This window comes from Lissotriton vulgaris, chromosome 7, assembly GCF_964263255.1.
Source record: "Lissotriton vulgaris chromosome 7, aLisVul1.2, whole genome shotgun sequence".
NCBI classification, from domain to species: Eukaryota; Metazoa; Chordata; class Amphibia; order Caudata; family Salamandridae; genus Lissotriton; species Lissotriton vulgaris.
Genome location: NC_141695.1, coordinates 1,116,415,541 through 1,116,431,560, shown reverse-complemented (window position 1 = coordinate 1,116,431,560; position 16,020 = coordinate 1,116,415,541). Strand labels below are relative to the sequence as shown.

At 42.5% G+C, this 16,020-nt stretch overlaps 1 protein-coding gene across 2 annotated transcripts in view; it reads left to right on the top strand.

Annotated features, from left to right (window-relative positions):
- The window catches only part of DPYSL3 (dihydropyrimidinase like 3), a 332,011-nt gene that overhangs the window by 203,335 nt on the left and 112,656 nt on the right, over positions 1–16,020 (top strand). For both annotated transcript variants that reach the window (XM_086931567.1, XM_086931568.1), the window contains exon 2: positions 2,024–2,112. In XM_086931567.1, the coding sequence (XP_086787693.1) occupies positions 2,024–2,112 (89 nt within the window). The remainder of the gene's footprint in view (positions 1–2,023; positions 2,113–16,020) is intronic.

The following is a 16,020-nucleotide window of genomic DNA, read 5'->3' as shown; positions in this document are numbered from 1 at the left end:
GCTCTGGTCAGCCCCGCCTTGACACTGACTGCAATAGTAAAAATAAGATGATAATAATGATACGTTATTATCATTTCATTTTTCCTTTTGAGCAGAGGGGCGACCACTGCAGCCAAGCTTTCTTTTAGAAGCTGCTAAGACACTTACGTTTTTCATGTTAGTCTGTAGGCAAATATCTCATAAACACTTGATATTGACCTGGTTAATTGCTATGTGTTATACTTTCACTTGTACCTAACCGCTGAAGTGTTGGTGGCGCCTGGTGCAACAGTCTTTTTCGCCCCTCCCCCATGACCTCTTTATCCATGAATTCCCTCACTACCACTCTCCAACAGTGCACCTCATCTCTCCATAGCCTCGCTCTGACTTACATTTATTTTGTATAGTCCTACTCATAGTTCACCTATACTTAGTTCAGTTGTTTTGCATGGTCCACATTCTTAGCAGCAGGCACATTAACCCTCTGTTCTACTTTAGAATGAGTCTAAACTGCCACTAGATATTATTTTGATCTCTCACCAGTAGGAACCCTAATCACCAGAGTTATCTTGACATTTTTATTGTTGCCTGAAAACTGCTGGATGCCCAAGAAAGCTCACGTGCTTTTAAATCAAAGGTTATTTTTAAACACAGCGCCACCCACCAAAGTCAACGCCTGGTGCCCTAAAGCCAGCCTTATTAAAACCTTATTAATTAAGATTGTCTAATTTGCTTTATTACTCTTCAAGACTGTTGTTCTGTCGCCTTGTGCACATTTTTTCTTACTTAGTAATTTTTCCTCCTTTACTCTGTGAACTTCAAACCCAACCTTGCAAGTTATTTATTTATTTATTTGAGAGTTGGTGCTAGCTAAGTTTGAGATTTGAGCTCCAGTGTCATTTGTTTAGCACTGGATATAAATTGCATATTTCCTACAATAAAAAAAACGGTCTTGTTGATTCAGTGAGGACCCGAGGCAAAACAGCTGTTCGGAAATCCTGGAGAATTTCAGAAAGTCGTGTTAAGTCAAGGGGGCTAAACGTCGAAATGAATCTCCTAGGCACATGTCGTTAAGAACCAGCATCATGAATAGATACTGTTGTACAAGCTGCACTTGGTACAACCTATGCTAACCCTGTAACAGAATCGCGATTATGTTCTTGTATAAAAAAATTAATAAAACATGTTGAAAAAAAAATGAAAAAAAAGAAAGTGAGAATATTGAAGACAATTTAAACGGAGGAAAATTTAGAAATGTGTCTTATTATCAAAGGAGAAACAGTGTGTCGTAAAAAATGGACCTGTAGCTCAATTATAAAGGAATCTACTATCATTTCAATGTATATTTGATTTGATTCAGTAGCTCTTATTTGATTTGAGTCAGTAGCTCTTATTTGATTTGAGTCAGTAGATCAGATACTCCAATCTTTTTAGGGGTGTAAAAGTAACTGATGGGGCACATATGCGGAACCACCGAGGCTCCCAGATCTCACAGATATCTATAGGCGCTAGGCTGAACAGTGGGACCCCCCATGCTCCAGTGGGGCTGCATGGATCTGCGCTACCCCCCTTCCCCTATTGCCTCTTTTTCCTTTCTTTCTATTTCTGTTTTAATCTATTATTCATGCTGTCCTATGCCAAGCTGTTAAGTGGAATGGGAACCTTTTATTACTTAAATACATTATTAATGCCGAGTTAAATAAGAAATGTATAGAAACTACTTCTGACTAAGTGTGGCCTATTTATTGATGTCCACAATATCAATGTCCTTTCTTACCCTTATGCGCATTGGGAAATATAGGTATATGTTTATTATAAACTTCGCCCTATTTTGTACTATGTTACACATATGTACGTGTTGGATATGTTTTTCTTAACTTAATACATTATTATTTAAAAAAAAAACAGAAGTAAAATAACAGAAGAAAAATAAGTAAAGTGTGCATGTCACGTCTGGGTGAACTGCCATTTAAGTATAGTTATGTACGAAAAACGAAATGTCCTTGTTTGTTAACGTAATAACGTCAGTGTTTCCTCTTTGCAGAGTGACCGTCTCCTTATTAAAGGCGGCCGGATCGTCAACGATGACCAGTCCTTCTACGCTGACCTCTACATGGAAGATGGCTGCATAAAGTACGTAAGAGCCCTAAAGCTTCCCTATAACCCCTGATTTCTAAGGCAGTCGTTTAGCTATAGATATTAGTGAGGCTAGAGAAAGACACTGTGAGGTTAACCTTTTTAATTTAATCTACTATTGAATAAATGGTGGGCAAATGAAGTAGTGACCGGCTTGTTGCTGCACTGCCCTACACCAATGTGAAAGGGTAAGAATGCACCCTATTTATGAAATACGTTGCATTCCTGTTCTTTCCCCTTGCGCTGAAACACTATTTGCTGACTAGTGCCAATGCAGGCCCCCTTGCACCATCGTGCAAGGGTGTTTGTATTGCATGCAGGATTGTTTTTACGCAGGAAGGGGCACCTTCCTGCACAAAAACTATCCTGAAAGGTGTTTTTCTGTTTCTATGTGTGCTGCAGAATGCAGCACACATGGAAAGAGGAAATAATTAGGAGAAATGTAAATATTTTTTCTCGTTGCGCCTGCTTTTGGGAGGCGTAAGGTTTTGGTGCTGCCCTAGGTTTATGTGTTTAAGTATATCTGGGGCAGCGTCAAAATCCATGAGTGTTGCATGGGAAAACCCACCGGAACGCCCTGGGAACGCCTCCCTGGAGCAGAGAATGGAAACACAGCGACTTGCACAACTTTGTCTTACTCGATATCTATGAGGCCATGCAAATCCACGCAAAGTGGCTTCCGTGGTTCTCATAAATATGCCACCGAAGCATCAAAGAAAGTGATGATCCGGCAGCGCAAGCCTCTCATAAAGCCTCTCATAATAAGCCCTTAAGTGATGAACAGCTAGTACTTGTATTATACCTCCCTCTTCCTTGGCTAATTACGTTATTGTGCCCACATGGCTGTACCTTGTTAATTCAATTTTATTTTTTAACTGAAAAATTACATCACTTAATTTTCAACGCTTCTAATTGCCTTACCTCGAACCGAGGTGTGTTTCACTGAAATTAATTAAGTGAAGAGTAACTGTGAAAAGCAACACTTCTGTCTTTTCTCTCCCATAGATAGACTGCAAATAATTGTAATACTCATCAACAAACCATAAATTAAAGACATTTCTAATTGATTCTAAAACACTGAAGTGACAGAGGTAGCACCATACTGCTACTCCCTATCTCCTACACCCCGAAAATGTAAAGGTAAATTGATACTTGTATAGTGCACTACTCACCCACAAGGGTCTCAAGGCGCTTGTACAAATACCGCTGTGGAACCCATCCTGGCTTTCCCTGTGAGGCGTCCACTCCTGGGCACCCTCAAGGTGGAGGCAAGGCATCCTTAGAGTTGTGGGGGCTGTTGTGGAGATTAAGCAAGCTATTGCCCAGAGTTGCAGAGTGGGACTCCATGATTGGAATAGGCACCAAGGCGAGAATTATCAGGTCTGTGGAATTTTTGAGCCCAGACCTGCCGAGGCAGGGAATTGAACCCTGGTCCCGAGCTAGACCTCTGCATCAGGGTTTGCCACTCTACCCATTGAGCCACACTTCTCCACTTAACTCTAAACCCTAAACTCTTAATATTATGGCCCAAACCTCTAACCCATATACACTTATTTACATCTATATACTATAACTTTAAGTTCTAACCTAAAGTCTTAATCTCTATAGCCAGAAGGCAAAACCCTTAACCCCTTAGCACATAACTCCTTAAACGCTAACCTTATACCCTCAAACTTCAACCCTATATTCTTAACTCTTTACTTATAATCCTATAACCCTGAAGTCATAACCTTAAAATTGACTCCTACCCACAACTCAATTTCCATAATCATATATGCCTAATCATTACCCCTATACCCCAACCCTTAAACTTTAATTCATTACCACAAACCCTAAACACGAAACCCTAAACTCTTAACAGCAAATCCTTAATCCTATACCCCAAACCCTTAACAGTATATATTTAACACCCAACTGCATACCTTTGACTCATATACCCCTAACCGCTGTACCCCAATCTCTTAACCCCAAACCCTCAAACCGATATTGGTAACCCTATTCCTTTACCTCTTAACCCTGCACTCTTAACCACTATGTACTTAATCCTTGAATACCAAACCTTACCAAGCCCTTTAATGCCTAGCTCCTATGCCACAAACATTTATGATGTACCTTAAATGCAGGACCCATAACCCTATAATCAAAACCCCAAACCCCATAACATTAACCCCATACTGTTAACCTTTATACTCTATAACTTATAACCTTCACCCCAAACCCCTAACTCCGGTATCCCTTTCATGCTATCTTAACTTGAATGTTATTTGAAAACAAAAACTTTAGGAAGTGTTCATTTTAAAGGTGTATTTATTTTTACGACTGCTAACTGGGAAGTGTTACTTTGGAAGTTTTGTGGAAATAGTGTTGTAATGAAATCTTATATGTACATTCTCACCTGTGGCAGCCGTGGATTCCAGGTGGAATATATTTATTGTACATCATGACGTTCCATCTCAGTGGGTCCCTGGCGCAGCAGGCGGGCAGTGGCTGAGTAAACCATCTCTATTCAGTTTGGAGTTTCTTACTTTATTTGAGTAAGACAAATAGTGTCCACTTATCCGTCAATCCAAGCCCTTCAGCCACAGTATGTAGCTGCTCACATGACCAACATAAGTACTGCTTAGCAGTACTTGTATTTATCCCTTCCAAAAAGAAAAAAAACTCACAACCACTCTGCTATTAGGATGTTTTATTAGGATTGATTTCCCGTGTGACCATTAAAAGTCACAAGTAACCTTTTGACAAACAACGCTCCTGAGGCCGGATTACAACATGTCGACTAACGGCTAGAGCATTTGAGCTCGAATCTGGAGAACCGGGTTCGAGTCTCGGCAGGGACTCTCCACATTCTGTGATTCTGGGCAAATCACTTAATCTCCCCGTGTCTGTCTGTTATGCAACTGGTGCTCGTGTAAAGCGCTCTGATACCTTCGGGGTGAGTAAGTTAGCGCTATATAAAAAATAAAAATAAGAAAAGGCTTAATAATTCTCAAGGGCCCACTAATAGGAGTTACTGGGCCCTTCGAAATTACGAGTTGTTTTTTGTCTCACTGCTGTAAGTAGCCAACATCTTTATATGAAAGTCTGTGGAAAGCAGGACAGAAAGACACATTCCTGTATTTTATCCCCCAAAATCTTGTCATTCACATTATTTATTTCCCCTCCCAAAAAAACGCTGGGAACCACGGTAACAGTAAATCTGGGTCACGGAGATAAGAGGGTTAATTCCAGGGCACTCGTAATCGAGACCTAAATATAGTGGAACCCCTGCTGGCTATGTCGCGAGTCTCCCCACTGTGGATCAGTCCTTCTGATCTGTTTTATTTATGTTGATAGTCGCACAGAGTTTACACGTCACAAGAATCTACACTTCCTGTTATAGAAGTCTGTGGGGTGCAGAACTTGTATCCAGTGCACAAGCACTGAGGCAATGATCAGCAAGACATGTTTTTCACATTTTCATAGATTTTTTTTTTTTTTGGTCCTCATTAGCCACCATGGTTTCAAATGTTGACAACAAAAATAGAAAGAACGTCATGCTGCCTCAGTTACAAGACTGGAAGGGATTCAGCTTACGTGTGGTTCCAACTCCCAACAGCAATTACTCTTTCTGTGGCGGTCAAACACCTAGCAATCTAGACGGCAAATAAAACCAGAGTACCAATTACTGCCATTGCATGCCGAGAATCCAACGGAAGAAAAAGGCATAACAGGGAGATTAAGCCATAGCTGCATAATCATTGGACCAGGGAAACAAAAACCGGTACCATCAATGGACCCAATCAAGTAAATGCCATAAAGCTCTCTTATCTTGGTTTCCAGCCCTAGCAAGGTCTAACTTTGATACTTGCAGAACTGAGGCATACCAATCATTAAGAGAAGGAGGGGTAGGATCCTTCCATCTTCTGCAGATTTCCCTTCGTGCCAATTTGATGGAATAGAATAGAAGATTCTTGGCTGGGCTCCGAGCATGATCGAAAACTCCAAAGATTACAAGTCGGAGGTCAATTGTTACAGGAAAGCCCAGTGAGGACGTGAGTGTGCTGCTTATTGAGTCCCAGAATGGAGCCAAATGGGGACAGTCAAAGAACATATGCACATCAGGGGCCGCCTCTAAGCCACACCGAGCACATGCCACCGGACCTCCTAAGGAAAATTTTGACAGCCTCTGTGGGGAATAGTAAGCCCTGTGTATGGTAAAAAGGTGATCCTTACGAAGCCATGCCGGCTTAACAATGTCCAACAGAACCTTACAGGATGTCAACCACAGATCTTGCACGTTTTGGCCAGGAATCTGAGGACCCCACAGGGACTAGGGTAGATGAAATTCACCGTCAATTTCTTCCTGGATTAGGTTGTACCATAGGGAGATCTCCTTCTTGGCCGGGGATTTATCTAACAAAAGGGATTCAAGTTGACAACTCCCCCCTAATGGTAGACTACCCCCCCCCCCCAGAGGACTGGGAGGCATACGCTTGAGCCCAACTAACTATCTGCATGTACTTAAATCTCGAAAGATTAGACCCAACTTTGATGATTAAACAATCCCAAGGGAGCAAACACCCTTCTACGAACAAGTCTCCCCAAACTTCTATTCCTTCCTCCCTCAACGGGAGTGCCAGACTGTCTCCCAGCCAACCTGGGCTTTCAGGAAGACCCCAAATCGGGGACCTACTAGAGAAGTAACCCAGCTTTATTGATGACCTCAACCTAGCCCAAGATTTTGCCATACCCTGCAACACCTTCAATTTGACTTTTTAAAAGAACCTGGGGTCTCCAAATTTAAACAGAAAACCTGACTGAGCGACTCCTTCCCCTTTCAATAAAGCTGAGAACATACTCCCAATGCCTGCATCTGTTGGCATCTTTTATAGCATTTGAGCATGGGAAAGTTGGAACGCCCACGCGTAAATTTGCAGGTCTGGAGCTGCCAGGTCGCCTTTCCCCCTACGCCGCCTAAGTTTCTTACCAACCATCCTTGGAATTTGTTTATTCCAAATAAAAGTAGTGTTATCTCCCTGTAATTTAGCCAATAAAGATGCATCGAAATGAAGAGGGATTGTGTTAAATAAAAAAGAAATCTTTGGTAAAATAGTCATTTTCACCAAATTAACTCTGCCTAACATAGATAATGGGAGATGTAACCAAGATCTCATTAATTTACGGCAATCTTTTGCAACAGCAGTAAGGTTGGTTGTAACAATCTGATTAATGTCGTTAACAATACTAAGCCCTAGATATCGAAGACTCAAACTGGGTTGCAAATTTATCTCGCTAGCATCATCATTCCAGACCATCATTTCAGTCTTCGAGGAATTTACCTTGTATCCTGAAATTTCCCCGAACTCCAACGCCAGCTTAATAGCTGCTGGAAACGCGGTGTGGATCTCTGATGAAAAAATCAAAATATCGTCCGCATATTGGGCCACCCTCTTTTCCCATCCCCTATAGATGAAAGGCTTGATGTTAATATCCTCTCTTAATCTTTGAGCAAAGGGTTCTATATAAAGATCGAATAATAGAGGGGAAAGAGGGCAGCCTTGCCGTGTCCCCCTTGTGATCTTAAAAAGGTCCGACTAGTCTCCAGTCACCAGAACGCAAGCTGTAGGGCTTTGGTATAGAAGACTAACTGCTCTACGAAAGCCATCACCAACATTGAATTTTGCCAAAGCCCCCGACAGGTACAACCAGTTGACCCTGTCGAAGGCTTTGGTGGCGTCCAACGTGAGGACAGCTAAGGGCATGGAATCCGTGGTTGCCATATCGATGGCTCCTATCAGGTCATACGTCAGTTCGTAGAGTTGACGACCCTTGGCGAAACCCTTCTGGTTTGAGTGTAAAATATCAGACGCAACCAGACCCAGCTTCCTAGCCAAAATGGCAGCAAAGATTTTATAGTTAGCGTTCAATATTGAGATTGGCCTGTATGACCCACAGTTCGAAGCCGACTTCCCGGGCTTTAAAATAAGACTAATTGACGCATTATCCCATGTTGTCGGAGGCAATACCCCTTCCTGTAATATTTGGTTAAATAAAATAGTGAGAAAGGGAGTTATTTCTTTTTCCAGGGCTTTGTAGATTTCAGCTGGTAAGCCGTCTGGACCTGCCTCCTTACCGCCCTTACTGCCCTGGATTGCAGCCCTAACCTCCTCTTCGGAGATTACACTATCGAGAAAAATGCGTTGTTCCGGGGAGAGTACAGGTAGAGAGATTCCGCCCAGCCAACTCTCAATACTCTCTGGAGTGATCTTTTTGTCCTCCTGATATATAGACTGGAAAAACTCTCTAAATACTCTTCTAATATCTACATCAGAAGAGAAAGTGCCATCGCATGTCGTAACAGACTCAATGTTGTTCCGGGCCTGATCGGTTTTAGACTTCCAGGCCAATAGTTTACCAGCCACTTCCCCATACTGGAAGTGAGCTAATTTACTAGCTTCCCATTTCTGTAAAATTCTTTGGTTTAAGACTGAAGCCAATTGTCCTTTTAAAGAGAGTAGTTTGTTATGTGACAGCGATAATGTAGATTCAGAGGCGGTGATATTAGCATTAATATCAGCTTGAGTTTTAGATAAATCAGCTTCAATGGAAGCGACTTCCTGTTTATACTGCTTCCTCCGGAAAGCAACCTTATTTGTGATAAGACCTCTCAAACAGGACTTAAAGGCATCCCACACTATGCTGGAGGTAGCTGACCCAATATTAACTTGCATATAAATCTGGGCTTCAATTTTGATGAAGTAAACATCTTCAGGTGACAAGAGCAAAGAATGGTCAAAAGACCAAGATATAGAAGAGGTTTTAGTGACTCCAGTAAGTTCTAAGGATACTGATGAGTGATCTGAAAGATGAAAAGGGGAATAACAGACTCTCTTAACGGAGTCCACCAACTTATGACTAATTAAGAAAAAACATATTCTCGATTGATGGTGATACTTGTAGTTGCGAAAAGAGACTCCTTGTTGTTGTCCTGACCTGGTCCTCCAAATGTATACATAGCCGTATTGCTTCATGCAATTTAACAGGAAGGCTCCACATTTTGAAAGAGCCTGCGGTCTGCTACTAGTGATCTTATCTAATGAGGGGTCCAATACTCTGTTGAAGTCCCCCGCTAGAATAATCGGTTCCGGAAAAGACAAAAGTTGCGAGAATAGGGACTCAAGGACCGAGGGATTGTCCTGGTTAGGCCCATAATACCCAACAAACGTAAATTGGGCCCCTGCAATAACTACTGTAGCGATGACCCATCTGCCACCTGAGTCAACCATCTGAGAAACTACTCTCGTTTTTATTGATTTTTTATAGAAGATAGTCACCCCCCTAATATTCATTGTTTGTGAAGTTGATATTGAAACATCGATCGACCTGTTTTTCTTAATCAAATTAAATATCTCTGTCTGTATTAAATGTGTCTCCTGGAGTAAAATGACCTGCGCATCCGAATCGCACAAATATTGCATGATCTTATTGGCTCTAGGTTTGGTGCCCAGACCATTAACATTCCAGGAGAGGATTTTCAGACTACTCATAAGGCATTCCCCTACCACCAAATTTCCTTTGATCACGAGAGAGAAGGCTAACACAAATCAGCCATACCTGTGAGGCTAAGTCATCTGTCAATAGTGTGTTACTATTAAAACTGAATGAAACCAATCGAAAAATGAGGAAGGTTTTACATATTTTACCCGACCCCCTAACACCCACGTGCCCTACGCTACCCCCCCCCCATGAGAAACCCTTGATCTATCTAACCGTAACAGGTCCAGTAGATAGTACCCCTACCCAAGCTCCTACACAGTGACTGTATCTAAATGTTAAGAGCGAGATGAGGAAAGAGAGATATAGATGCAGTAGAGGGTAAAGAAAAGAGAGCAAAAACTCCTGCTTAATGATCTAAATGCACCATCTCTTATCCTCCCTAGTATGAAAAAAATATTTAACAAATGCTCTCCCCCTTCTCGATTTTTTTTCTGTTTTATTTTACTTTATTCAATTTTATTTTACTTTATAACAGACTTTTCTATCTAGTATTCATGAAGTGCAAAAGGAAGGGAACTTATAAACTTAAAAAGCCTATGTCTGTTTATCCAGAAGGCCCCTTATCCTTCCCCTGGGAGAGCAATAACTTTCCGCCGCCTGAACTGTACGAATATTAAACATCTTATTATTGTACATTATTTTCAGCGCGACGGGGAAGCCCAGCTAAACTGTCGCATCCAACTTCCTGAAAGCATCCATCCTACTGCCAAATTCCCGCTGCTTCTCCAAAGTGACCCTCGATAAGTCGGACTTTATCTGGAAATTGTACCTTTTCCCTGTCAGAGACTTTTGCTTTAGGGCTAGATTGAGAATTTGTTCCTTAAGAGAGTACGTATGAAAATTCACAAGGATCTTTCTCGGTTTTGTCCTTTGTGGATTGCGCCTGAAGGGGTCTCTATGAATCCGCTGGATGTCTGTAGCCAACTCTTCAGTAGATTCATCTAGACACAGTGCCTGTTTTAAGAGGGAGATAACAAAATGCTTGATGTCTGAGCCCTCACTACCCTCCGGCACATTAAGGATGCGTATATTACTGCGTCTTGCATTATTCCTGGGCGTCTCCATTCTCTCAGCCAGAGCCAGGTCTTCCTTTTTAAGCTTTGTTATGTCTTCTTTTGCCTGGTCCAAATGCAAAGATAACTCAGACACTGTCTCTTCCAGAGCTTCTGTTCTCGAAGTTAAACCGTCAATCTTATTATCCAGGGATTCGCAATAGTTTCTAATCTCTCTCTGGTTGGCCGTAGACTCCTCAAACCCCTTTTTTATGTCTGAAGATAGAGTAGCAAACATTAGTTGCAGAGAAGCTACCGTGATGCCAGTGACGGCGATATTACCGCCCTCTAAAGTAGTAATAGGGAAGATATTAGGAGCACCTTGCTGAGCACCGACAAGCACCTCCTGCACCCCTTGCATCCCTCCTTGCTGATCTTTTGGCTCTAATTTAGCGCCACTCCCAATAGAAACAGGAGTAGCACCCCCATCGATTCCGCTGGGTTCACCAGGTATGGAAGGTGGTAGACTAGATGTTGCGGGCAATGGGTCTACCTGTGAGGCTGGCAGCAGGTGAGTGTTGTCACAGGTGGGAGATAAGGGTGCTTCACGCCCTACTACCACAGAGGGGACCTCCGACGCCAATTCCATGGAATGAGCTAATGAGAAGCCAGGAGTCAGCAGAACGGTAGAATCTAACTACGTGGGTGTTTTGTAGGAGATTATATGGCCCAATGAAGAAAGGCTGCGATCTTCAGTAAGGTCTAATATCTGTGGCACGACCTTAAAGTAAGAGCGCAACGAAGGCGTAATCCTAGAACCGGGGTTGAGCACTGATTTGAGATTCTTAACCGCCTTGTTGCCCTTCTTTGCCCGTTTTGCTTTCACCTCCGTTGAGAGATATGACAAGGTTTTTTCTTTACTTAAGCAAGTCTCCGGCGGCACAGTACTAATAAGAGGGGCTACCCCAGGCTCTGGATCCGTGGAAGTTAGAGCGACAAGCCCAGCCGAAGCTACATGTAAAATACATGGCTTCAAAAAACATTTTCCCTCTTTTCTTTGTATGCACGCCTACCATTGCGCCGGGATCCCTGGTTAGCTATGGTTGTAAGCGCTGATGTGGGTGAGGATATGGCTGACAACAACTCTGGGGCCGCGCTATCCCTCTCAGCACACACCCCCTGGGTAGCACCAGCAACACCAGCATCTGCCGCTATCTGACCCCCCTTCACCTCTGCTGTTACCACAGCCGCCTCCGTTGCCTCCGTTGCTGCTGAATTGCTCCCTCCATCCCGGTGAAGAAGGGAGCCAGCACACGAATCCCGCAAAAGAGTCTGAAGCTTCCTGCCTCGCCGGAGCTCCAGGGCGGCCAAGGACCACAACCATAGACCCGGTGGGGCTGATGGCGGTATCGGTGTCGGGAGACTGGAAACTGCCGAGTGGGAACGTTGCGCCGCCCCCGGGATGAGGCACATGGGAAGCGAACACGGACGTCTGTCCGCCCCAAGATAAGAAGGTAAGCAAGGCGGAGAACGCTTTGGTTAATTGCGCGATTCTTCAGAGCTTCGGTGCTTCGGTTTCTTTTTCAGTAATCCAAAATTGCTCCCCCTTCTCAAAAAAGACAAAATGGCCAGCTCTTAGGCATTTTTCCCCAAGAAAGAAGCAGCCGTTGGCAGGAGCTCGGAAGCAGAGTACCGCGGCAGCCTAGCCTGCTGCCGCCATGTTTCCCCCTCCCCCATAGAGATGCCCGCTCTAACCCACATTTTCATAGATTTCAAAGGATCTTTGTCTGGGTCAAAGGAGGATTGCAGTCCTTGTACAAGAGTTTGGGACCGTGTTTATGAATAAAGTCGCTATTCTGGAGTATACATTTTTCTGAGTGAACAGAGAGAACGCTAAGGCACTTGGCGGAAGCACACACAGCAATCTTGGACCCCATTTTGTGCCAAACTCCGTGGTTTTAAAGGAATAAGATCGATGATACAAAGAATGGCTTTTAAGCAACTAATTTGTTACCAGAAATTTTGTGGCAATGTCAGCCCCCTGGACTTGGCGAATCTCCCTCTTTGAAGTGCAGAATCTTCAAAAAGAGGACAGCAGAAGTTAACATCCTTGTGCTTGGGGGAATGAAAGAAAGAAAGAAATTCACAGAGCTGTTCAGTATTTTTTTTTTGCTGATTTGTGGTCTTTTCGCAACTTTCACTCCAAGTATGATTATTGTTAAAACGGGGGTGCGGAACTAATCGTGTGTGACACCACCAGCATCTTTTTTTTTCGCCAAGAGTTAATCCTGTTTAACTGATCAATGACCAGCTAGAATGAGCACAGGACCTCTGGAAAACCCTGTAGCTCAAACATGCCATTATTTGCATTGTAAATAAGATTTCCTATAGCCAATTCCGGTTTCAATAAAGGACATTTCATTTTGATTTCTCCATCAGGAATATGGGACATAAAAGGCCTTATTTATGAGGCCTTGTGACAGTTGTGCGCCTCTGTTGCTTCACTTTTTGTGATGCATCAGCGGCGTAAAACATGCCTCCTGGTGCGCCCTATTTACAAAGTGACGCATCTAAGTAGATGCGTCACTTTGTAAACCCCAGCGCTACATTATACCTGCGTCAGGTATAATGTATGCAAGGTGAGAGTTCCCGCGTAAGTAAGCCTCGTAGAAGAGACGCAGTCAAATCTATGAGATTTCCATGTGCCACTTCTAGGGTGCGAATGCGTCAATATCTTACACCTGCCTCACAGCAGGCGTAAAACTGATGCAGGCTCTTTCAAATGGGGCTTGCTTCATGTGAAAGGACATATTGCTGGAGTTGTCTCACTTTTATGACACACTCCAGAAATGCGTCACTTTTGCGCCTACAGATACGTAAAAAATAATGACGTAGCTGTAATTCCTTGCAAGATGATGCATCATACAGTAAATATGACGCATCCATCTTGTCGCAAGGAGGGCGCACTGGGAAGTGACACATCGCTGCTTTCATGCAGCGATGCGTCACTTCCCATAAATGAAGCCCAAAGTTCCCTATCGCTGCGTGCTACTGGCTAAAACAAAAGTGCGGGCGTGTCATGAAGCCTCTAAAAAACAATTGTCTCAATGATTGTCCACCTTTGGTCTATGTGAATTATTTTTGTAAAATTATACATGGGACTAGTTATTGTGTAAATGCACATTGTGCAAGAGAAGAACGCTACTCTCTCTGAGATGTAAGCCAGTGGCTGAAGTGGGCTGACCTTATGCTCCATGTTGTATGTTGTAGTGGGTGGAACAACAAAGTGAATGACATGCTGCTAGACCAATGGATGAGGAGAGTTGCCTCTAAGGCCCTCTAAACATGTGTATTATATATGGGATAGAATACTGTAGTAATCTAGTCTCCTTCTTCTATGTCTATGCTTTATCAGAACATTACTTGGTCATGTCCATTCCTATGTCCTACATTATACGGGTATTGCAAGTAACCGAGGAGCTCCCTGGCAACATTTAGGAATCCAGCCCAGGGCCAAGCTCCTTCATAAGATTATAGGACTTCGAAGTGACTTGCAATATTCCTATGATATATGGCAGGGTTAGTTTATTCCCTGTAATATATGATCACACCATCATCCTTCACACAGACAGCTCACATTCTGAGTGAATTGTTCTTTCAAGTGCATTGCAGACAAGAAGATTAAAAGCAGAATTTTACAGTGAAAATAAAGACTCCAAAATGCAGTTAGTAATTTGTGCAAATAATTTTAGAATCTGTTTTTCGCCCTGGCCAGATCTGGCAGCATGATTGTGACATCAGCAGGTCAAATACAATAACTTACCAGAGTTAAGCAGCTGTGTCATTTCTTTGTTACAATTGACTGGAGACACCACAGTTGACCTGTAAAATTTAAATCAGAGCCAGGTTTTGATAAAGGTGTTTTCAAGCACCCGTGTATTATACATATAATCTTATTAAAATCAAAACGCATCGGATAACTCCAGACCTGAAGAGGCAGAAATGTGCTCACATAGGCCTAAGCCTACTTTCTGAATGCATTTCTCACTTTTCTTTGGAATTCCAATGAAATAACAATAACAACAAAACTAGTACTACTCTTGAGAACTCGCAGCCATATCAGATTCTCATTAGTATTCATATCCATTGTTAATATTTTCAATATTGAGATATACATTGATACATGAAGTGCACAGTTAGGGGCACTAATGCAATTAAAGCATAATAGCGCACATGTCCTCTGTTTATTAGTAAATGAAAGAGATAATTGAGATGACGTGGACTCCTCACACGCTGTGCTTGGGTGCCGCTGCACCTGATGTGTGATAGGTACACCCTTGTCCATAAGTGGGAAGGTCATGCTGAAGACCATTTACAATTGGTAACATTCCTTTGTGCAAAATATTTTCCTCAATAAAGGAACCACGTCCTCTGCAACCGACCAATATTTGGGGTGGTCCCGTCTGTAGCACCTCATGAAAAACGAATTGACTTGTTTGAATACCCACCTGTGAGTTTGCAAGTGTTGTCGACCACGTTTTTGGAGCTGTCCTTATCCTGGAATGCCCACAAATCCGATTCTGTGGGGAGATCTGAACATTTTCTGAAATAATAGAGTCGATTTCAACTCGCAAGCAAACTCTTTTCTAGATCTAAATGTAACTTAGGTGTGCTGATTGAAACTTAGATAGAGTAATACTTCAGATAATCGGCCCATAATAAAACATCCCTTTTGTTAAATTTTGTTATGTATGTGTTATATTAAAATATGCTGAAATTATTTTATAATCGCTCACTGCTAAAACCATGCTCCATTACTACATGTATCCTTTATGCCTTACAAATTGGAGACACCATTAGAATGCACAAGTGGGGGTAAGACAGAAGTCTCAAGATGCCCCCATGCAGCGGCACGCATTTACCATAGAACACTAAAAGGGCATGTTGGGCACATCACTAGGTAAAATGATATTTTGCTTAGAGTGCTTCAGTTCCATTGACTGCTCCTGCCTATGTGCGTTTAATATGGAAACACTCTCCCTTTTCCAGGATATTCACTCCACATTTTATGAGTTAAGTGGATAGATTTCATCAAAGCATTTTAGAGTAAGAAGTGGCTTGCACAGATGGTATGATGACTAATGTAATCCCTATTCAAAAGTCAGGTACGGAAAGTGGGTGTGCCATTAAGCCAACTGGCTGAGTTTAGTAAACAGAGTCAAACCAAAGATGAGAAGAGACTTTATTTAGGCAGTCAAGACTTTATATTTTAAATTTATTTTGTGGAGCCATACTGACTGACTGGGAAACTGTATGATTTTCTGAAATGCCTTTTCCATGAGTGGCTGGGACAGGCTTTACCCACTGACTGCAG